At 39.2% G+C, this 24,011-nt stretch overlaps 1 protein-coding gene across 1 annotated transcript; it reads right to left on the minus strand.

Annotated features, from left to right (window-relative positions):
• Positions 1–20,824: 20,824 nt before the first annotated feature.
• LOC113756427 (putative F-box protein At1g67623) lies at positions 20,825–21,939 on the minus strand. The gene is made up of 3 exons (XM_027300109.1): positions 21,815–21,939; positions 21,552–21,714; positions 20,825–21,223 (listed from the first exon to the last, which is right to left on the minus strand). Exons 1-3 carry the CDS (start codon positions 21,937–21,939, stop codon positions 20,825–20,827), a joined length of 687 nt encoding a protein of 228 aa, XP_027155910.1.
• Between the last annotated feature and the right edge of the window lie 2,072 nt (positions 21,940–24,011).

The following is a 24,011-nucleotide window of genomic DNA, read 5'->3' on the forward strand; positions in this document are numbered from 1 at the left end:
TTACGGTTGTTATCATGTTTTGGGTAATTTTTCCTTTTGTTACATGAGTTAGGGTTTAATAAATTTCTGCCTAAACTTGATGTATGATGAATATATGTTGTATCCAAGGTTATATAGGGGGTTTTTGGTAGCAAGTGGAGTAATAAATTAAGAATGTTATCATTGAAACCAAAAGATTTCAGATTTCTGGAAAATTGTCACTAGGTTCTGCCCGTTTTTATTGCCCTATGTTAGAGGCCGAATTGGGCTTGGAATAAAACATTAAAGTTTTATAGAATGGTATTTTATAGGTGCCTACAAAATTTCAGCTCAATCGGAGCAATGTAGCCTGTGAAAAGACCAAAATACCCTCACTGTTTTAGGAAATTTCCAGTGTTCCGTTTTCGTCAGTTCATCCAGTTTATCATGTTTGTTCACTAGGATCCATGCTGATTTAGCTTTTTCCCAAAACATGAAAGTTTTAGTACTCTGTTTAAGCTTTCCAAATCCTACAAGAACACCCTAAATGGACAGTGGTAGCCGGAGATATGATCATTCTAGTACAGTGCGGTTAATTAGCCGTCAAGTTGGAAGTTGGTTCTGTAAATTGGGAATTTGACCAGGTTACCCTGGAAATATGACTAAGTGACCTTCATGAAAGTTGTAGGCCTTCGTCCTAGCTTCGAAATGGTATAAGTTACATACTAATCTGATAAACGTAGCTTCGGTTGTGCCCGTTACGTAAAATTCGGTCAAATCTGCCTTTTGTTACTTTCATTTCCGCACTTATTCCTAGCTTTATTGTTGTCCTTGTGTGATCTTGAGCCTATTGAACGGATTTTGAACTTGAATTGATGTGTGTATACCTTTGGGTTGTTGAGAAAAATAATGAAGCCAAAATGGCTGGAAAATTAGGTAAACACAAAGGGCCTGCTGCCCAAATTTTCGCTCGAGGGCTAGGTTTCTATTTGAACTTGTATACTTTTGTTTGGCCAATACCATGACCGGCTTTCCATTTTAAAACATGATTTTTCATCCTTGGGTTCAAACAACCCTCTTCTTACTTGAAAGTCATCTTTACACGTTTTACTCCTAATTAGTCGGGTTTCTTTGTTTCCCTTAAATGTTTTGCTCGATAAACTGTAATATGTTCTCTTGTTCAACCTTAGGTTTCATTGGTGACTAAGGGTAATATCCGGAAGGATATTTTGCACGTTATTTTGCATAACTAGGTGAGTGTTCCTTGTTTGCTATATTCCTTGACTTATTGGCTTGTTATTATTGATTGATAATGTGTTAAGTGCTTTCAATGATTGTTAAAACGAGTTTTCTAGGCGAGTGTGTACTTTATCACACTCGACCTAAATAAATGTGAAAGTTTCAATGATTAATGATTAAATGCTAGTTGCGCATGAATGTAAGCCGTTTGGCTGAATTGGGCCCTGCCCTTCGTTACCGATCGACTCGAGCCAGAAGCGGACTCGGTCGGGCGATATGGTGACCCTGGGTGAATTTGGTATACTCGAGTATTACCTTGTAGTCCGGCCACGTCCGGATGGGTGGAGTCCGGCCAATGTCCGGAAAAGGGATGAACGAACAAAAGGATGAACGAGGAATTCTACTTACAAAAATGTAATTTTAAACGATTGGAGGAATAAGGGGAAAAGTCAGGGGAACGAACGAACAAGCAAATAGCTCCATGTGGGCCGTATCCTTTCAATGAATGTTACTATCGCTTTCCATTGTAAATGTTTCTTGAATTATTGATACTCCATGTTTAATGTATTGAATTGATTGTCTGATTTTCTGTTCGGAACCTCACTGAGCTTTTAGCTCACCCCTTTAGTTTTGTTTTCCTTAACAGGGGACGGTGAGCAGGATGAGAGCATAGACTAGCCTAGTCTAGGTCTTTTGTTTCTTTTGTAATGGTTCTTGCCCTAGTGCTTGGCACGGGCTGGTTGTATGGTGAAGTGAGAACCTTTGTACATTTGATGGCTGTACTTTCTTTTGAGATAGCAATGTATATAAGTTCCGTTTTAAATTTGGATTGCTGCCCTATTTATTCTTGTGATTTATTCTGGATTTGATTAAGGAACGACTGAGTCCCGGCGAGAGCCGGGCAGGCGACCCGCTGAACCCTGGGGTACGCCCTAGGGGGAGGTGGGGCCGTCACAGGTGGTATCAGAGCTTAGGCTTTAGATCTCTGTAGTTTATCCTAGGTTTGAAGTTTAGGATGCCGGACTGTGGGATTCGATTTGACTTGAAAGTTAAGCGATTGAGGGATAAAACCTATAGCTGCTTCGCGTGGTCTCTGCGCGGAGTGACCCTGGACTAAGTGGTGAATAAGTAGGGACTAAGTGAAGCTATGAATTGCGAATGTGATAGGCCTTAAATCTTTCTCATGGTATTTGAAGACCATAGATAGGTATGTCAGGTAGGAATTCCGATTGTAGATAGTTTACTCTTGAGACTGCAGCTCAAGATGTGAATTATCTTATTTCGGATTCTCGTGCCTGAGTACTCTCGAGTTGCGGCGCTGCTAAGTACTTGAGACTTGCATTTTGGGAACATGAACAGGCTTTGTCTGACTAGAATGAGCACAAGAGGTCAGGGACATCTAGTTTGGATAGTAAGTGACGTGAGAGACCGGGCGGGCTGATACTGGGACGACTTCACTTTTTCCTTTTGATTTACCTGTATATTGTTACTACATGAGGTCAGTATACCTGTGTGTACATGATTATCTGTCCAACTTGATATGTCTTTGTGTATTTACTTATCCGTCTTCTTGATATGGCGTGTTATGTGCGTATATATTTATTTGTGTATTTGGAAAGCTAGAATTTGTTACAATAGTCGATTTACTGTGTTTCATTACTAAATTACCTTTTTGGGGGAAAAGAAAAGAAAAGAAAAAGGGAAACATATATATGGACGGGAGACGCAGTCGTGGCCGTGGAGCTAGGCAAGCTCAGGAACCGAGAGAAGAAAGAGAAACAGTGGCCGAGCAAGAACAGGGACCGAGGGCTGGAGATCAAATGGCGACGGCAATGCAACAAATGACAAATATCCTGGCACGACTGGTAGATCAACAAGGTCAAATGCCAGTGAATCAACCTCGAAATCCTGAGATCGGAGAGGATAAGGCTCTTGAGAGGTTCCAAAAGTTTCTACCTCCGAAATTTCAAGGAGGGCCTGATCCAGATATAGCTGAGCAGTGGTTGGAGGCAATGATTAATATCTTCGCGGCTTTGAATTACACGGAGCAAAGACAAGTAAATTTTGTTGTATTTCAATTCGAAGGACCAGCCCGCGCGTGGTGGAATGTAATTAAATCCAAGTGGGAAAGAGAACAGACGGTATGGACATGGGCGAACTTTGTAAGGGAATTTAACGAAAAGTATCTCCCACTTTTAGTCCAAGAAAGGAGAGAGGACGAATTTATTGGGTTGCGTCAGGGAACCCTAAGTGTGGCCGAATATGAGACAAAATTTACTAGACTGTCTAAATTCGCTTCCGAATTGATGGTTACGGAGCGACGGAGAATAAGACGATTTATACAAGGACTAAATTTGGAAATCCAGCAGGCATTAGCGGCAGTTCAAGTTAATACATTTACAGAGGCTCTTGAGAAGGCCCAAAGAATTGAGGATTTGAAAGCCCAAGTAAAAGCCTGTCAAACGCGGAAAAGAGATACATCCAACAGCACACCTGAGGAATCCAGAGAAAAGACAATGCTCTCCAAAGTGCAAAAAGTGAACCATTCACCTCGCCCACCTTGGACATTAAGAGCATTAGATGAAAGGTCTATGAAAGGAAGACAGATCGGATCAAAGGACATTTCTCGAGAAGATCCAACAGTAGCTCCTCGATTGGCCTGTGGATACTGTGGAAAGGCAAATCACACTGAGAATGATTGCTGGCGGAAAAGGGGAAAATGTTTGATTTGTGGGAGTAGTAATCATCAACATAGCAATTGCCCGAAGAAACAGCCACGAGAGGGTAGTACTCAACAAGTGGAAGGAACCAAACTGAAACAAACTTCTGAAAGAGGAAATCGAACAAAAGTATCGACACAAGTTTATGCCGTAGATCAGCACCAAGTTTTGGGGTCCTCCGAGGCGACGGAAGGTATGAATTTCGAGGTCGAAATTCTCTTAAGGGGGAGAGAGTGTGAGGACTCGTAAATTTCTTATATTTTTCTCAAAAATGCCTTTTTATTTAGAAATTATTCATTTATTATAGCCCTACTACCCAATCATTCCACAATAAGTGCAAATAAACCTAGAAAGTAGGGTTTCACTTTTGATTTCAAGATTAGAGCAAAATTAGGGTTTTCGCGATTTTTCGCCGGATGAATTTTCGGTACAGAGTAAGGATTAAATTTGGTGATTAAAAATGACTTTTAAGTGAGAGATAATATGTGATTAGGAGCAATGATAAAAAGTTAGTGAATGGAAAGAAAAAAAAAACCCTAGTACGTGCGGTTTAAGGAAAAACGGCGCAAACCGACGTATACCGTGCACTACCGATGGAACACACCACTTGATCACCATTTTCTTACCATACAAGCTCATTAATATTTGAGCAAAATATCTCCTAAATTCCAGCTAAGCTTGACCGAAATTAGAGGATTAAAATACAAGAAAAGAAAAGGAAATTTTACTTGGTAAGGGTTGTGACAAGTGTCACACCATTAGAGGCCATTGACCAAGACATTGTCCAACCTTCTTATCCCCAAAATTGCACCATTCTTCCTCATTATTTCTGCTGAAGAGCCGAGAGAGAGAGATAGCAAAAACAAGAGAAAAGCTTCTCCATTTCTTCTTGAGTCAAGTCACAAAGTGAGGAAACAAAGAAACTAAACCGATTAAAGGCACCCTTGAGTGTTTATTGAGTGAGCTATTGGTGAAATTTTGAAGGGGAAGGCTAGGGTTGCTCTTGGTAGACACTAAGCAAGGTAAGGATGATGATTTCCCCAATTTTTACTCTTAATCTTGTTTAAATTAGCTTAGCATCTCAAGATTGAGATGAATTACGGTTGTTATCATGTTTTGGGTAATTTTTCCTTTTGTTACATGAGTTAGGGTTTAATAAATTTCTGCCTAAACTTGATGTATGATGAATATATGTTGTATCCAAGGTTATATAGGGGGTTTTTGGTAGCAAGTGGAGTAATAAATTAAGAATGTTATCATTGAAACCAAAAGATTTCAGATTTCTGGAAAATTGTCACTAGGTTCTGCCCGTTTTTATTGCCCTATGTTAGAGGCCGAATTGGGCTTGGAATAAAACATTAAAGTTTTATAGAATGGTATTTTATAGGTGCCTACAAAATTTCAGCTCAATCGGAGCAATGTAGCCTGTGAAAAGACCAAAATACCCTCACTGTTTTAGGAAATTTCCAGTGTTCCGTTTTCGTCAGTTCATCCAGTTTATCATGTTTGTTCACTAGGATCCATGCTGATTTAGCTTTTTCCCAAAACATGAAAGTTTTAGTACTCTGTTTAAGCTTTCCAAATCCTACAAGAACACCCTAAATGGACAGTGGTAGCCGGAGATATGATCATTCTAGTACAGTGCGGTTAATTAGCCGTCAAGTTGGAAGTTGGTTCTGTAAATTGGGAATTTGACCAGGTTACCCTGGAAATATGACTAAGTGACCTTCATGAAAGTTGTAGGCCTTCGTCCTAGCTTCGAAATGGTATAAGTTACATACTAATCTGATAAACGTAGCTTCGGTTGTGCCCGTTACGTAAAATTCGGTCAAATCTGCCTTTTGTTACTTTCATTTCCGCACTTATTCCTAGCTTTATTGTTGTCCTTGTGTGATCTTGAGCCTATTGAACGGATTTTGAACTTGAATTGATGTGTGTATACCTTTGGGTTGTTGAGAAAAATAATGAAGCCAAAATGGCTGGAAAATTAGGTAAACACAAAGGGCCTGCTGCCCAAATTTTCGCTCGAGGGCTAGGTTTCTATTTGAACTTGTATACTTTTGTTTGGCCAATACCATGACCGGCTTTCCATTTTAAAACATGATTTTTCATCCTTGGGTTCAAACAACCCTCTTCTTACTTGAAAGTCATCTTTACACGTTTTACTCCTAATTAGTCGGGTTTCTTTGTTTCCCTTAAATGTTTTGCTCGATAAACTGTAATATGTTCTCTTGTTCAACCTTAGGTTTCATTGGTGACTAAGGGTAATATCCGGAAGGATATTTTGCACGTTATTTTGCATAACTAGGTGAGTGTTCCTTGTTTGCTATATTCCTTGACTTATTGGCTTGTTATTATTGATTGATAATGTGTTAAGTGCTTTCAATGATTGTTAAAACGAGTTTTCTAGGCGAGTGTGTACTTTATCACACTCGACCTAAATAAATGTGAAAGTTTCAATGATTAATGATTAAATGCTAGTTGCGCATGAATGTAAGCCGTTTGGCTGAATTGGGCCCTGCCCTTCGTTACCGATCGACTCGAGCCAGAAGCGGACTCGGTCGGGCGATATGGTGACCCTGGGTGAATTTGGTATACTCGAGTATTACCTTGTAGTCCGGCCACGTCCGGATGGGTGGAGTCCGGCCAATGTCCGGAAAAGGGATGAACGAACAAAAGGATGAACGAGGAATTCTACTTACAAAAATGTAATTTTAAACGATTGGAGGAATAAGGGGAAAAGTCAGGGGAACGAACGAACAAGCAAATAGCTCCATGTGGGCCGTATCCTTTCAATGAATGTTACTATCGCTTTCCATTGTAAATGTTTCTTGAATTATTGATACTCCATGTTTAATGTATTGAATTGATTGTCTGATTTTCTGTTCGGAACCTCACTGAGCTTTTAGCTCACCCCTTTAGTTTTGTTTTCCTTAACAGGGGACGGTGAGCAGGATGAGAGCATAGACTAGCCTAGTCTAGGTCTTTTGTTTCTTTTGTAATGGTTCTCGCCCTAGTGCTTGGCACGGGCTGGTTGTATGGTGAAGTGAGAACCTTTGTACATTTGATGGCTGTACTTTCTTTTGAGATAGCAATGTATATAAGTTCCGTTTTAAATTTGGATTGCTGCCCTATTTATTCTTGTGATTTATTCTGGATTTGATTAAGGAACGACTGAGTCCCGGCGAGAGCCGGGCAGGCGACCCGCTGAACCCTGGGGTACGCCCTAGGGGGAGGTGGGGCCGTCACAGGTGGTATCAGAGCTTAGGCTTTAGATCTCTGTAGTTTATCCTAGGTTTGAAGTTTAGGATGCCGGACTGTGGGATTCGATTTGACTTGAAAGTTAAGCGATTGAGGGATAAAACCTATAGCTGCTTCGCGTGGTCTCTGCGCGGAGTGACCCTGGACTAAGTGGTGAATAAGTAGGGACTAAGTGAAGCTATGAATTGCGAATGTGATAGGCCTTAAATCTTTCTCATGGTATTTGAAGACCATAGATAGGTATGTCAGGTAGGAATTCCGATTGTAGATAGTTTACTCTTGAGACTGCAGCTCAAGATGTGAATTATCTTATTTCGGATTCTCGTGCCTGAGTACTCTCGAGTTGCGGCGCTGCTAAGTACTTGAGACTTGCATTTTGGGAACATGAACAGGCTTTGTCTGACTAGAATGAGCACAAGAGGTCAGGGACATCTAGTTTGGATAGTAAGTGACGTGAGAGACCGGGCGGGCTGATACTGGGACGACTTCACTTTTTCCTTTTGATTTACCTGTATATTTTTACTACATGACGTCAGTATACCTGTGTGTACATGATTATCTGTCCAACTTGATATGTATTTTTGTATTTGCTTATCCGTCTTCTTGATATGGCGTGTTATGTGCGTATATATTTATTTGTGTATTTGGAAAGCTAGAATTTGTTACAATAGTCGATTTACTGTGTTTCATTACTCAATTACCTTTTTGGGGGGAAAAGAAAAGAAAAGAAAAAGGGAAACATATATATGGACGGGAGACGCAGTCGTGGCCGTGGAGCTAGGCAAGCTTAGGAACCGAGAGAAGAAAGAGAAACAGTGGCCGAGCAAGAACAGGGACCGAGGGCTGGAGATCAAATGGCGACGGCAATGCAACAAATGACAAATATCCTAGCACGACTGGTAGATCAACAAGGTCAAATGCCAGTGAATCAACCCCGGAATCCTGAGATCGGAGATGATAAGGCTCTTGAGAGGTTCCAAAAGTTTCTACCTCCGAAATTTCAAGGAGGGCCTGATCCAGATATAGCTGAGCAGTGGTTGGAGGCAATGATTAATATCTTCGCGGCTTTGAATTACACGGAGCAAAGACAAGTAAATTTTGTTGTATTTCAATTCGAAGGACCAGCCCGCGCGTGGTGGAATGTAATTAAATCCAAGTGGGAAAGAGAACAGACGGTATGGACATGGGCGAACTTTGTAAGGGAATTTAACGAAAAGTATCTCCCACTTTTAGTCCAAGAAAGGAGAGAGGACGAATTTATTGGGTTGCGTCAGGGAACCCTAAGTGTGGCCGAATATGAGACCAAATTTACTAGACTGTCTAAATTCGCTTCCGAATTGGTGGTTACGGAGCGACGGAGAATAAGACGATTTATACAAGGACTAAATTTGGAAATCCAGCAGGCATTAGCGGCAGTTCAAGTTAATACATTTACAGAGGCTCTTGAGAAGGCCCAAAGAATTGAGGATTTGAAAGCCCAAGTAAAAGCCTGTCAAACGCGGAAAAGAGATACATCCAACAGCACACCTGAGGAATCCAGAGAAAAGACAATGCTCTCCAAAGTGCAAAAAGTGAACCATTCACCTCGCCCACTTAGGCAAGCGGCAGGCTGTCAGAGAGTTTGGATTCGGGTCAATTTTGAATGTGAAGGGAGTAGAGGTTGACGAAGAGATGTTGAAGTGGCTGGTGGATAACTTTGATGTAGATCGGAGGACACTGAACGTTCATGGGTACTGTCTACAGGTGACAGCCGAGGATGTGGAATGTGTACTTGGTTTGAGCAGCCGTGGGAAAGATATTGAAAGCGAAAAGTGAAGGCAAGAGATGGATACAGAGTTGGAAAGAGAATTGAATATCAGAATAAATAGTGGTGAAATTGTAGCGGAGGAATTGAGGCACAATATATGTAGTTTGCATAACGAAGGCTTAGAATTCAAAGTGAAGTTCGTATTGTTTGTTGTTGGTAGGTTGTTAGCACCAAGTTTGGATGACACAGTGAGCCGGTCTCTGGTGGCTGTAGTGGCTACAGAGGAGAATATGGAAAATTTGAACTGGTCGAAATTCATACTTGACAATTTGGTGAAGAGCATCCGTGATAGAGACGGCAACGGAATAGCGGGATGTGCACTTTTCTTGATGGTATAAGAAAGACGCACCATTTTGTATTAGAGATAGGAATTGCTGGAATAATGAAATTAAACTTTGATAGAAAAGACCTGTAAATGATGGTAGGCGTTTTTGTCCGTGCAGATTTACTATCTGGAACGATTCTATATCGAGGGTGAGGACGAGTTTCGCAAGTTCCAGCCGAGAGGGTCGAGGCTAAGATTTTGGGGAAGGTACGAGATTAATGAAAGCGTGCGAATATTGAGGAGGAATCACATATTTGAGGGGGAACAGGTAATGTAAAATCCTTTCGTGTGAATTGTTGTTGAAATTGCAATCTGCATTTTGTGACGTTACTAGTAGTACAAAACTGAAGAGTTGTAGTGACAGGGCAATGTGCAGTTTTACAATAACATAAGCTGTAGAGAAGACATTGATAGAAGACTGATTGAAATTGAATGTGGTAATAAAGATGTGAATGATAGTATTGGTAGAATGGAAGCAATGATTGAATGTCGTTTTGAAAGGCTGAGGAGCATGTATGAAAGTGGAAGGGTGTGCAAAACAAACCGGGCACTTGGTGTGGAGGGTGGGCAGAAGGACGATTGGCGCGGTAATGTTAAAAGAGGGAGTGAGTTACATAAATTTAGTCCTACAACGCCAGATGTTAGGTCCAAAAGCAGGAGTGAAAATGATAGAGTCACTACGAATAGTACTGTAATGGGTGAAAAGAGTGCATCGAAAATTACAAAGTGGAGGAGTAGAAAGAGACTAAGGATGGACAATACGGAGAAGCCTGTGGGGGAAGACAAACAAAACAGAAGGCAAGGTAAAAGAATAAAGGTATGCATCGGTTTGTGCCAAGGTATTTCTAGCATTAGAAAAGTAAAGTATAAATTGTAGTTTTATGTACAGATGGATAGCAGTGTGATGAACAAGTGTCAAACGAAGATCGTTGCTTTATTGGCAAAGGTGAGTATTCCAACGTTCCAGAATTACTAAAGTATGGGAAATTATAGACAATGAAAGATGACATATTTTTGTGGTAGCAGGAAACGAGGCTGGCATCTATCGGGGAAAAATTGAGTGAGGGACGAGCAAAAATACTGAAGTTCTTGTTTGACACTCAGCTGTCGCAAGGGTATGTACTGGATCATGGATTTGTTAAATCAACAGTTCTATTTTGTTTTATCCTCTATTTGAAATTGCAATGGGAAAGGGGACAGAAAAGTATTTGCAATTATAAGGTTGACTAAATATGTAGTATGATTATCCCCATAGGGGAGAGGGCATAGGAACGAAAATCTTCGAAACAGTTAAAATTGGTTTACAAGTGACCATAAAACTTACAATTTGTGTGCTGTCAATCATGCCACCTTATATAAAAAGCAAGGGTAGGTAACATGGTTGCATATAGAATAAAAGGTGAGTATTCCAGAAGTTTGAGAATCGAAGTACAATGATAACTCAATGACCCTTATGGTGAGTACATAACCGCCTTAGGCTAACTCAATGACCCTAAGGACCGATTGAGTCATTGAAACCGTGATTGCTGGTTGTATTAGTGAGGAAGACCGAACCTACTCTGGCCGTTTTAACTCGAGTCATTGAAAATGATGATATCAAGTTTGTAGATTATGAAACCGTAATACACATAGGGAAAAGATTAATGTACGCTGTTGTAATGACAGGGAAGTACTGGTGTCAATTAAGGGGCAGACAACAAGTCAGGATGCAATGGGGTCGTTGCTTCCTGAAAAACCCATGGCATGTGATGTGAGTAAATCGAGGGATTGAAATTGGGTGGTGTTGTGTGGACTGTTTCACGGAGGACGAAGTGATGTGACTTGAGTTTGGTGCAGATAATCAATTGCTATTGTGCGATGAAAATAGCAAGGCAGCAAAGGCGTCCTGACGATCAGTCAATGCGATGGTGGTTCATGCCAACTTGGTTTCAGGTACAAGTGTTCGGCCAAAGTTAGGGGCTTGTGAGTACGTACATTCATATTAAAATGTCATATTTTACTGTCGTGTTGTAGCAAGAGATTTTGGAGTTCAACAAATCAGTAGACGAGCTGTACTGTACATATCTACAGGAATGTAAAGTAGGAGGTAATATAAAAAAGTGTGAGAAGGTACGAGCAGCTGCCCTGTTATGTAGCATAATGGAATAGATACAGATTGCCATGATGATGACTAACTAACCGCTGCTATGCTTCAGATATTCGTGCCAATGTGGCACGATGAGCATTGGTATATGTGTGTGGTGGACATGGGAAGCGAAGAAGTATTAATTTATGATTCAATGAGAGGAGACGAGCAAACGGAAATGAATAGGCGCAGCTCCGTGGAGACAGTGGTAAACTAAGTTGGTTTGTCAAACATTTCATGAACACGACCATCACCTTTACAATTGGTGGCAGTAAACTTAAAATTGCATATGTTTTTCTTGTATGGCCGTCAGATTGAAAGGTTGGAAGCAGCGCTGACTTATGGTTTGGAGGGGCAGTATTCGTCATGCCTTTGGCTGTACAAAATAAAAGCTGCAGCCACATGTCCACAGCAACGGAATGCGTAAGTTGCATGTGCATAGGTTTGGAAGTTTTTTCCATAGTTCAGCAACGGTTGTCTATATATGTGGTTATGGTTTGTAATGCAGGTGGGATTGTGGGTTATTCATGCTGAAGTACATGGATATGTTATCAAGTGGAATTGGAAGCTGGAAATGGAATCAGGTAAGGAAAAAGGAATGGCGTCATATGCTGTAACAGTAAGTGTGTATGCTTGCATTGGTTGCGAACGATGGAGATAGTAACAAATTTATGGGTGCAGTACAATTCGGAGCAGGAGCGGCGCAAAGTAGCACTGTCTTTGGTTCTGGATGATGCCAACGTTGTCCGTCATCAAATTATGCGGAAAGCGAACACGCACAGGAGGTTGGACATGAATAAAGTTGAGGTTCGATGAAGGTGGCAAGATAGAGAGACAAAGTAGCGGCATTTTGTGGAAAGGGCCATGTTTTAGGCGGTGTCATAGTCGGATGGACGTCGTCGTAGCCTAAAATGTAGAAGACGGAGACAGAGAGTCCAAAAGCTGCCATAGTAAGGCAAGCGGTTGGTGTGTATCTATGAGTTTCATTAGAGGAAGGGAAAGCAAAGTTCAACCGAGCAAACTCGCTGTCTATTGGTGCGGGGAGACGTTGCCATGGGGATAACGAGTACCACAATCTTCATGTGGTCGAGAGTTAAGAGAAGATTTGTGGTTGGTTATGAGTAGCGTACAGTGATCCATGGTATGCAGTCATTAGAAATAAATGAAAAAAGATTGAAATATTTTATTTGTGGTAATTAAATTTATGTATCGCGAGAGTTTATGAATTGGGTGTCTTGACGTATCCGAAACAATTTGTCTTAACACGGAGTTTTAACCTGCAATAGGTTAGTTTCTTGCTTTGCATTCTATGCTAACGGGTAAATGGCACTCAAGTATAATATCGATCCGATTTTATCGAACAAATAAAGTGGCCATACATAGCTGGTGTTTTATTGCAAACCGTGTTCAATTAAATTTTATCCGATAAGTGAATTAGTAAGTATGGGATATTGGTACTCTGTGTCATAGTGGAGGAAATCGATAAAGAGCCGGTGTTTTATTGGAAAAGGGGTTTTACTAGAGAACTGATTGATAAATAAATGTATTAATGGAAAAATGGGTGCCTTGTTCTTATAATGGAGGAAGGTCATAAAGAGCTGGTCTTTTATGGGAAAATGATACATTACGGGAGTGTCCGCTATTTGGTTTATGAAATTATCCCAAAAATATTAGAATTAATTTATTTATTTATATAAAAAATTATAATATATATTTTAGTATAATTTACTGATTGATTTTAATTTTATTGGATAAAAAAATTGTTTTATGGAAAAGGGTACTCTGTTGTTATATTGGAGAAAAGCCATAAAAAGTTGGGGTTTTATTGCAAAACGAGTTATCATATATTTTATCCGATAAATGAATCTATTAATGGAAAAATGGGTGCATTGTTAGATTAATGGAGGAAGGTAATAAAGAGCTGGTCTTTTATGGGAAAGTGATACATTACGGAAGTGACCGCTATTTGGTTTATGAAATTATCCCAAAAAATTTAGAATTAGTTTATTTATTTATATAAAAAATTATAATATACATTTTAGTATAATTTACTGATTGATTTTAATTTTATTGGAAAAAAAATTGTTTTATGGAAAAGGGTACTCTGTTGTTATATTGGAGAAAAGCCATAAAAAGCTGGGGTTTTATTGCAAAACGAGTTATCATATATTTTATCCGATAAATGAATCTATTAATGGAAAAATGGGTGCATTGTTGTTATAATGGAGGAAGGTAATAAAGAGCTGGTCTTTTATGGGAAAGTGATACATTACGGAAGTGATCGCTATTTGGTTTATGAAATTATCCCAAAAAATTTAGAATTAGTTTATTTATTTATATAAAAAATTATAATATACATTTTAGTATAATTTACTGATTGATTTTAATTTTATTGGATAAAAAAATTGTTTTATGAAAAAGGGTACTCTGTTGTTATATTGGAGAAAAGCCATAAAAAGCTGGGGTTTTATTGCAAAACGAGCTATCATATATTTTATCCGATAAATGAATCTATTAATGGAAAAATGGGTGCATTGTTCTTATAATGGAGGAAGGTAATAAAGAACTGGCCTTTTATGGTTTAGTGATACATTACAGAAGTGACCGCTATTTGGTTTATGAAATTATCCCAAAAAATTTAGAATTAGTTTATTTATTTATATAAAAAATTATAATATATTTTTATTTAATACACTGTGTAATTGTACTAATATTTTTTATAATTCTAGAGAATATTATATATTAATAAGTATAATTTTTAGTATATATTACTATATTTGTAATAACAAATATAATTATATAATATATTATTACTACATACACATATATATTATAAATATATGGACATATATATTTGCATGATGGGAAACATCTGTGCCTGCGTCATGTGCATCCCTTCAATAACGTATTCCAATTTGTACAACGAATGCATCAATACAGGCCCAGAAATGTATTGTAAGTTCTCCAAGCCTGTCAGCAGCATAGACATCCCCATTCAAAAGTGAGGCAATCTTAAGCTCCTAGTCCAGCAGCTAATTTTCCCTATCGAATGACATATTCAACCAGGGGTTAGCTAAAGGAATACATTACTCATACAGACTTCGTGTTGGGTTTGAAGATTCCATTGCTGGACTTTATTTTGGTACAGACGCAAAGCAAGGAGCCTAGCTCAATTAATGTCAACCATTGCTCCCTGACCAACTGTTAGTATTGCACGTATCCGAGAGGTTAACCAGACGGGCAGATTTAGTGAGTGACATTTAGATCCTTAATGTTTAGACGATAAGTTGCCAACAAACAATTAGAATGAAAACAGGCTAAACTTACTACATGCCAATGTGGTCTGAAGTATATGGCTGACGCATCCTGCATTTGACAGCAATTAAAGGCATTATCTGATAATTTTTCCTCATGTGCATTCGGGAACCTGCATACAACATACGTCATTCCCAACTTCGACATTTTTAGAATTTGCATAAAAAAACTCAGCGATGGCCCTTTGCAAACAAAAACAGAAGGGAAGAAAGTAGTACCAACATATATGAATTAGACAGCCCCAGTGTCTGACTAAAGCACAAAAGTTTTTAACCTGTGTGTCCCATCAGAAGATAGGTTCTCTCCTTCCAATGGTTTGGAGAAGCTTCCGTACAGTGAACGGCCCATAAACTGATCTTCCTCATGCTTTCAAATTTTCCTTTTTTTCTTGGTCTGTGCATATGATCAGACGCAATTTTAGCTATCAAAAAAATGAAATGAACTATTGTCAACATAGTCCTGAACATGAATGCATCTAAATACCTCCGGAGGATATATGTTTGGGGCTTCCCGTTTGCGCGTCACTTGCTTTGCTGTGTTCTGCAGTCCAAGCTTGCTGACAACATTAACATAAAAGTTCCAATCCACACTGCCTTCTGTTACGGGTGATTGTCCAAAACGGTTTTGCTTAATGAAATCTTGTACATTATCAGCACGGGCCAATTTCTTCAGGTGTCCTACAAAATCTCCTTCAGGATCTGCAAATAAGTTTTGTGTCAGGCCAATCTTTGAACGGATGCTCTTCCGTAGCAAAAGCCACATTTCAAAGCCAAAAAGACCAGGTCTTACCCAAATAATTGTCTTCTACAGTGTAACATGTATAAGAGGTGGGGAAGATGGCATTGTACGGCTGAAGAACGAGTAATATGGAAACAGTTAGGCCTGATCATGTTGTTTGTGCATACTGGAACATATACAACATAACGATCAGTTCCCGTATGGTGCACTTACAGAATTAAGGACGGATTTATACGGAGAATCATCGACTAATATCGTGTTAGAGCTGTTGTACGACTTATATTCTCCCCACACACGTTTCAGGTCCTTAAACATCACTGTTTTGTCTGGATTTTCCCTAAGCCTGGTTTGTGTCATAGTGCACCGCGACTGATCCTGCACAATATTGATTGTTCCCGACTTTGATTTATCAGAAGTCTTACACACGGACTGACTACACACAATCGAAGTAATTTGTGAATGACATCTCACCCAAACAAATAACAGTCTCTGCTCCAAACGTTCATTCATTTTTTTGGATAGACTGTCCAACACTGGTTGAATGTTGTGGCTGCAGAAAACACAACTGTCTTGAATTAAGGGAACAACAGAAAAACTTGTGGACGTTCTAGTTAATCAAGTAATTGAAATATAGGTTGGCGGATACCTTAGCTTTGATGACCAAACAGCCACCTCAAAATATGACAGACAGACCTGCAAAAATTCACAGCAATGTGGTCTGAAGTTAAAGTCCCGATTTCTGGTCATCCTTGTAAATGCACTGCCCAGAAGCACTCCATTCAAATCAAGAATAAGAAGCTTCTTCTTTGAATCATTGCTGGGCGCAAGTTCTGGCGGGTTTTTTTCACCCTTGTACCTTCGGCTGGGGAAAAATTGAAGGCATACAGCATTTCAGCACATGGATTGTTTTGTGAGATCAAATTTGAATGTCATAATGAGAAATCAAACAAGAGGAATTGGAAAGTGTAAAGCAAAGTTCTGGGGCCGAGGATTTATTACAATGTTGTCACAAGGAGATGCATCGGAACAGAGGTACATACACTTTTTATGGTTTCCTTTATACAATGATTAATTTCGTACCAATAATTTGCTACAGCCCTAAAGAATTTAAAATTTAATATTGCCTTCATATGCAACGAACCAATTACAGTAAAGGCGAGACATAATGTACCGTTCCCTGTTTCGTGATGGCCCACATCCTTGGTAGCATCATCTTGCAAATCTCCTCTGGTTACAGCCTCATGTGCCTGTTTATTTTCTATCAGGAAAGCAGCATAAGCGAACGGGTCCGCAAGTTTACCCAAAGCGATCTCCCAGGCAATAAATTTTCTAGCAATGACAACATCAAGCTGTACATACATTCAGAAACAATGTCAGACGCAATAGAGTCAGCTTGCCACAAGGGGTTGTCAATGTGTGCACTCACAAATTCTGGCCGACACCCCTTTGCCCAACATTGCGCAAACTTCAAAGTGAAAACCCCGCAACTCGCCCCGTCTGTCTGTTTTAGTTTGTGTTTTACAAGAATAAATGTCCAGGGTTGATTTTCGTGGAAAATTTCCATCAAAATCCATTCCTAAAAAAGGAAATAAATACAGCAGGTTTCGAATGTTAGAAAAATGTTGCCTTCTTCGGAAACGAAGCTAAGGTACGCTTTTGGAGTATACTCACCACAGATTGCATCAAACCTTGGTAGATGGTTTTGTAATTGTCCATAGAATCAACAATGTACACCTGTTTGTCCTTGACATGTGCAATCATGAGCAACCAATGATTTGAATAAATGATTGGGAAAAAAATCTGCAATCGCATACAACAAGCAATGTTACCAAAATGTGTTAAAAGCTAAGGCATGTTAGGCTAAATCCAATTCCACTAACATGCAGCTGCTACTCATATTGTATAAGAATGTTAAGGCGAGAATGATAGCTAATGTTTACCTTTTCAGGATTTGACTGATAGTCGTCATTGCTTTGATCAACGAATGTCTTTTTGGTTGCGGGAGATATGCATGGATAGTCTAAGACGCATTTAAGCTACAACCAAGTGATTGAGAAGCAAGTATTAGGTCCACATTTTGCAAGGCACAACAGCACATATAATAATTTTCGTTACGTACCCAAAACATAGGATTGAAGAAAACGAATTGCTTATATTCTTTCTGGAGTAAGTGAAGGTACTGGGTCACAACCTTCAGAGAATGGAACAAATTCAAACATTCAACATCGAGTGGACAATTTTTAGCGAGATTAGTGAACAAGGTAGGCCTGTGCAATCGCATAAAAAACTTACTTTGTCACTGATTAGTGTGTCCTGAAGCATCACTTCCTCCAGTTCTTCTCTTGTAATATCAAAGAGATGCTGCCTATCTAGTGTACTCACACAGCTGTGAACAATGATTGAGATGATTACAATAATCAGATGAAAGCGAGATCAGTGTTAGCCAAAGAAAATACCGATACTTTAACATACATCTGCGGGACGAGTTCTCTGACATGAAAGCGTACGGCTTCTTTCAATTCATCAGGTGCTACGCCGGAAGCTTGTGGTAGACACTGGACAATAAAGGTATTAGCATATATAAAGGGGATTACAGGAGAGCGCAAGAGCATGTCTTACATCTCGTAGAAATGGCAATTTCTCAATTCCGCGGTCCTTCACTTCGATGGCACCAACCCTTTGTAAAATTTGTGTCACTTTATCTGCAACCTAGTCATACAAATATTGGGTTATGCTCCTGTGTTGCCATCGAGAAGAAGAAACAAAAAGGAGTAAAATAACTTTGTCACATACACTTGCCCCTTTTCTGGTTTGTTCAGACAGTATGACAACATCTTGAAGGTGTGCCTTTTCCCCCACAACCGGCCCCACCTCGACCCCAGCACACTTCCCCCCTTATCCATCTTATTTATTTATTCAACTTTTCTATTCGCGTCCCCAGTCTCACCAATGACAGCATCAGAGGTATAGGATTTCTTCCACATCCAACCACCATCTTCAGCTTTGAATGCCAGTTTTTTGAAGTACGATACTCCCATATTTTGGGCGTAAAATCCTCTGTCAACATGGTCAGCCAAGAATGGCACATTAAAGCGCCTAAAGAGCCTGGTCAGCAACATACCAAATGGGAGATGTGTTCTCTTATTCTCCCTGCTCTTAATCTTCCTAATCCTGTTGAGCATTGTTGCAATGATCAAATTGGCTATGTTGACGGGTTGTTTGTGTAACATATGCCACAATATAACTCTTTCTAATGCACTAATGGAAGTGATACTTCCGGCTTTGGGTAAAATGTTATGAGTTATTATCAGATGTAACAGCCGTGGCAACACTTTCATATACGGCGTATAAAACTTAGTTTTTTTCCCCGTGTTCATAACTCTGTCACCATTTTGCCTAATCTCTCCAAGAAATTCTAGGTCATTGTACCCCTTCACAGCAACCTTATCTACATTCTTTGCGCTAATCCGTTTATAGTCAACAGTGTATCCACTGTCAACCAACCCAAACTCTGAACACAAAACCTCGGTAGACACTGACACTTCTACATTCCTAACGACTGAACGCAGAACTGACTTCTGCTTATTTGCCCTACAGTTAGCATAGAATTCCCTAACCATCGCATCATAGCACTTGTCATTATTTGCCATCAAATTTAACAAATTTTGGGCATTCAGATATTCCGTGATATCAATACACTCACCAGCGAGAGCTTCTACGTCGACCCACATGCCTGCATACACTGGAAGACTCATACAGGCCTCCATGTTACTGCCTATGCTTGCTCCGGGATGCGATTCAATTGTTGAGTACTTTGAGCAACAGAGGAAGCGAACGCGATAAATCTACTTCTTCTTCGACCTTGCCGCGAAAAACTTTTCGAAAAGCTCCAAATTTCAGAAAGGGGGGGGAAAGCTTTAACCGAAACTGAAAAGTGTGTTTACACAACAACGGAGCTTTTGATGGGCTAAACAGGAGAAACGATGAGAAGTTCACGAAAGGCAAGCTTTTTGTGGGATAATTGATGAGGCGGGGACGGGCGTGGAGGGGAGGCAAACCCGATTTACATATTCGAAAATCAACCCGTTTCGGTATTGGAGCGTGTATTCGAATCGGGTTATGCGCAAGCCAAATAACTTTGGCAGCAGATTACAATCTATATAATAACAAATGTAATTATGCTTTTATATAATTAATTAATATTATATACACATATATTATAAGGGATACCCTCAGAAACCTCCCCCGAATGTCCTTATGGAAAAATCATGAAATGGATAATTTATGGACGATAGCCAAAAAGAGCTCCCGTTTTATTCAACAACTTGTTTATTTTCATTTCATCCGATAAATAAATTTGTTTACGGAAAAATGGGTACTCTTTTCTTATAATAAAGGAGAGCCATAAAGAGCATCACTTTTATTGTAAATCGAGTTTATTTTTTATATTATCCGATAAATATATTTATTTCTGGAAAAAAGGGTACTCTGTTATTATAATGCAGGAAGACCATAAAGAGCTGGTCTTTTACTACAAAGTGATACTTTACAGACTGGGACCACCATTTGGATTATCAAATTATGCAAAGAAAATTATGTCATTATTATATATTTTTTGTTATGCATTGTATAATTATACTAATATATTATATCACTATACAGTATATTATACATTAATTAAAATTTTTTATAAATGTATATTATAAATACTGTTATAGTATATATTTACATATTACTATTTAAATATATTTATAAATGTATTTTATATGTGCATATAATTATAATATATATGTGTATATAGTAATATAAAATTAAAGATTAGCATAATTATATAATGCATTATATGAATATGTATAATAATTAATTAATTAAGTTGACAAAATCATTCAGCAATTTTCTTTGGATAATTTCATAAATCAAATCGTGGTCTATTCATCGTAGTATCACATTGTCTTAAAAGACAAGCTCTTTATGGCTTGCCTCCATTATAAGAACACAGTACCCTTTTTTCCATAAGTAAATTGTTTTGCAGTATCTAATCAACCACCATTTCGTTTGTACTTAGTAAACTTCTCACTTCACTACAGTATCCGTCACGTAGATCACTGCTGAGGAGTTCCCTCTTTACCTTCTAACTATCATCCTTTATTCTTACATTTCATACACGTTTGTCTACAACGGCGTTTTGTCGAGAAAATGTCAGAACATACAAGGGCCAAGCTAAGCTGTTTATGTTTTCATACCAGTAATATTAAGAGAGTAAGAAGTAGCGGTCAATTCAGTTGGCAAACATAAAAAAAGCGTAACGATGTGTTGTCAACATTCAATCTTACACACTAACGATATGGCAGGGCAGCACAAATTGCTCGAATTTCTTCATCGCAAGCGCACCCTTCACATGTACTCTCCTCCACTTCATCGGGATGCATAGGCCATGAAGATGTTTTCCTTTCATGTGTCATGGCACAACAAATGGGCGTTGGGTTTAGAAACACAGGATTCTTGACCCATATCATCCTCAGCAGCGCTCGCAAATTCTGACGGCAAAGATTCACTCTGCCTTGAAGAAGTCTGGATTTCATGAGCAGTCTCATACCTTTGCGCTTGAACTCGTCCCCACCAACAAAGATGTAAATTATTCCCAACGCATATGCAGCATCGGCATGGCCTGAATTAGCAGCTTCTTCCAGGTTTTCCAATGCTGAGTCCTCGTGCTTATCCGAAAAAAAATCAACCTAAGCAGTTCCAAGGTTGATATTACAGTCTTGCGAAATGTATGAGTAACGAAAAAGTTTAAAAGTGCAGGCAGAACAGTGGCGGCGAGACAACAGTTATTTACTGGGGCCCAAAGCTGCAGTAACCTGTTGTAGGCCAATCTTTTGGGTGAAGTGTGCTGACCAAAATCACATTGAAGTTCAAATGAAAGAGATGATGTGAGCTTGGTGTAGAAATTTTGTAACTCAAGTATGGTTATGGAATGTTAGTTCATTACTATTCCATTTAAAACATTACCGAATTTTCCCATAACTATTGCGTCTTACGTTCCAAAGCAACCCAACTTACCACTCCTTTTCGGTACAAGGCTTCTGGATTTTTGCTTTGTCTGCACTTCTTCAAGAACCTCGACACTTTGTGGTTTTTTTGCCACGGAACGATTTCAAACCTGTCGAGGGACACCCGCTGGTAAATGTTCTTTGCGTCGGAAACTTCGTTGAACAACTTACAGCTGCAAAATAATAGAAATGATCCATTAAACTACAACTAAAAGCACAGAATGAAACAACAATACGCCTCTTCCAGTTAGTATCATCCATAGCAGAACGAACCACAGTTTTGCCCGGAAAAGATCAGTGGATGAAGAAGACGCGACACGTGCAAGCACCTCGGATAGCACCTCGGTCGGAAGGGAGAGGATGGAGGTTCCTGAACTCCGTTTTTGTACGTTGGCCATGACCGGTTAACTCCTTTTACTGGGCACAGTTTAGTGAATCCCTGAAAGCCCCAAGAATGGAGTAAACTTCAAACAAAAACTACTTCCTCATAAAATCCAAAAATGATAGATCAGGTGTAATATCCCACTGTTTCTGGACATCCGACTAACCTTAGCGTTCGTTCGAACAGAAATGGGAAAGTGGCGACTTCTCCTGCAAACGACGCAACATTCTGTCGTCAAAAAATTGTCATCCGTAACATTTTTTCAAACCAACCAACGTATGTGTCAATACGGTCAATTCATCAGAACCGTAACAATACACCGATAGCAAGGGAAGATGAACAGTCATGAACTACACGTACATCGTAAATTTACGGGCGTTAATCGCATAGCAAAGGAGGTTCCACAGTGATAAACAGGGAGGGGTTAGTTCGTACCTGTGGTCGTCAACCAACTCGTAGAAGCCGGTAGCACAGATTTGGCAGACAGGTCGGGCGGGGTAAATGGCAACCAAAAGGTCGCGTCCGATGCATATCCACACTGACTCCTCGTATGCTGCCACGAGCGGGGTAAATGGCAACCAAAAGGTCGCGTCCTTCAAACTTGTCCAGACTGACTCCTCGTATGCTGCCACGAACGTCGTAACCCGAACCCATTAATTGAGAAGACGCACAAAGAGCTGGTGTTGACAAATGTTTGGGTAAATGCCATAAAGGGCTGGTGTTTTTCCTCTGTAACGCTCGAAATTCCACACTTTGGGGGGGGGAAGTTTAAACCGACACTGTTCAGTGTGTTTACACAACGGCGGAGGCGTTGATGGGCTAAACAGGAAAAACGATGAGAAGTTCAAGTAAGACAAGCTTTTTGTGGGATAATTGATGTGGCGGGGACGGGCGTATCATCATGAGGCAAACCCGATTTACATATTGGAAAATCAACCCGTTTCGGTACTGGAGCGTGTATTCCGATTCGGGTGAAGCGGAAGCCAAATTACTTTGGCAGCAGATTACAATCTATTGATATTAACAATTGTAATTATGTTTTTATATAATTTATTAATATTATATACACATATATTATAAGGGATACCCTCAGAAACCTCCCCCGAATTAGCTTATGGAAAAATCATGAAATGGATATTTTATGGACGATAGCCAAAAAGAGCTCGCGTTTTATTCAAGAACTTGTTTATTTTCATTTAATCCGATAAATAAATTTGTAATCGAAAAAATGGGTACTCTTTTCTTATAATAAAGGAGAGCCATAAAGAGCATCAGTTTTATTGTAAATCGAGTTTATTTTTTATATTATCCGATAAATATATTTATTTATGGAAAAAAGGGTACTCTGTTATTATAATGCAGGAAGACCATAAAGAGCTGGTCTTATACTACAAAGTGATACTTTACAGACTGGGACCACGATTTGGTGAGGCTTTTCCAGCAGTAATACTTTTGTTATAAAACTAATAAAATTAAATACTATAATTGAATTGAAAACATACTAGGTTACAAGTTACGTCCGCTACAAAACCCTTGTTCCCTATAAAACTTTCGGTATGTTTCAAAAAAAAAATCTGAAACTTAACGTACTACAAAACATGCCACTTTATTTTTAAGAGCTGGTATAGTATGCGTTGTTTGTTCAAATTTTCTGGGGACCGTCATATAATTATTGTTATGTGAAATAAAAACCATACTAGTTCTGTCTTGGCCGGTAGTTGCTGCTATAAAGAGCTAGTATGTTTGCCACAAAAATTTGGTTCAAAACATACTAGTTTTCCACCGTCCGCTATTTAACCAATATTTCCTATAAAGAGCTGGTATGTTTCCCATACAAAGAAGGTACAATGTTTGCCATATAGAGCTGGTATGTCATGCGCAATTTCGTTTTCTTATTTTAACTTTCACATATTCAATTTATGTTAAATACATAAATTTAACTTTCAAAAATTGGCGCCAAATTACTTCTTCTATTGCCGCCTAGCAGTAATAATTTTTTAATCACCTTCATTACATATTAAATTTCTGTTATTGTCGTTAAATGTAATTACCAACCAGCTTTTGGAATTGTCAATTAGTTTACGTGAG

Source organism: Coffea eugenioides, unplaced genomic scaffold (genome assembly GCF_003713205.1).
Source record: "Coffea eugenioides isolate CCC68of unplaced genomic scaffold, Ceug_1.0 ScVebR1_2310;HRSCAF=3315, whole genome shotgun sequence".
NCBI classification, from domain to species: Eukaryota; Viridiplantae; Streptophyta; class Magnoliopsida; order Gentianales; family Rubiaceae; genus Coffea; species Coffea eugenioides.

Coding starts and splice junctions, on each gene's coding strand:
- LOC113756427 (XM_027300109.1), bottom strand. CDS start 21,939: ATGGCCAACGTACAAAAACGGAGTTCAGGAACCTCCATCCTCTCCCTT. Junction 21,715..21,814: donor CTTTTCCGGGCAAAACTGTG/GTTCGTTCTGCT, acceptor ATTATTTTGCAG/CTGTAAGTTGTTCAACGAAG. Junction 21,224..21,551: donor CCTTGTACCGAAAAGGAGTG/GTAAGTTGGGTT, acceptor GGAACTGCTTAG/GTTGATTTTTTTTCGGATAA.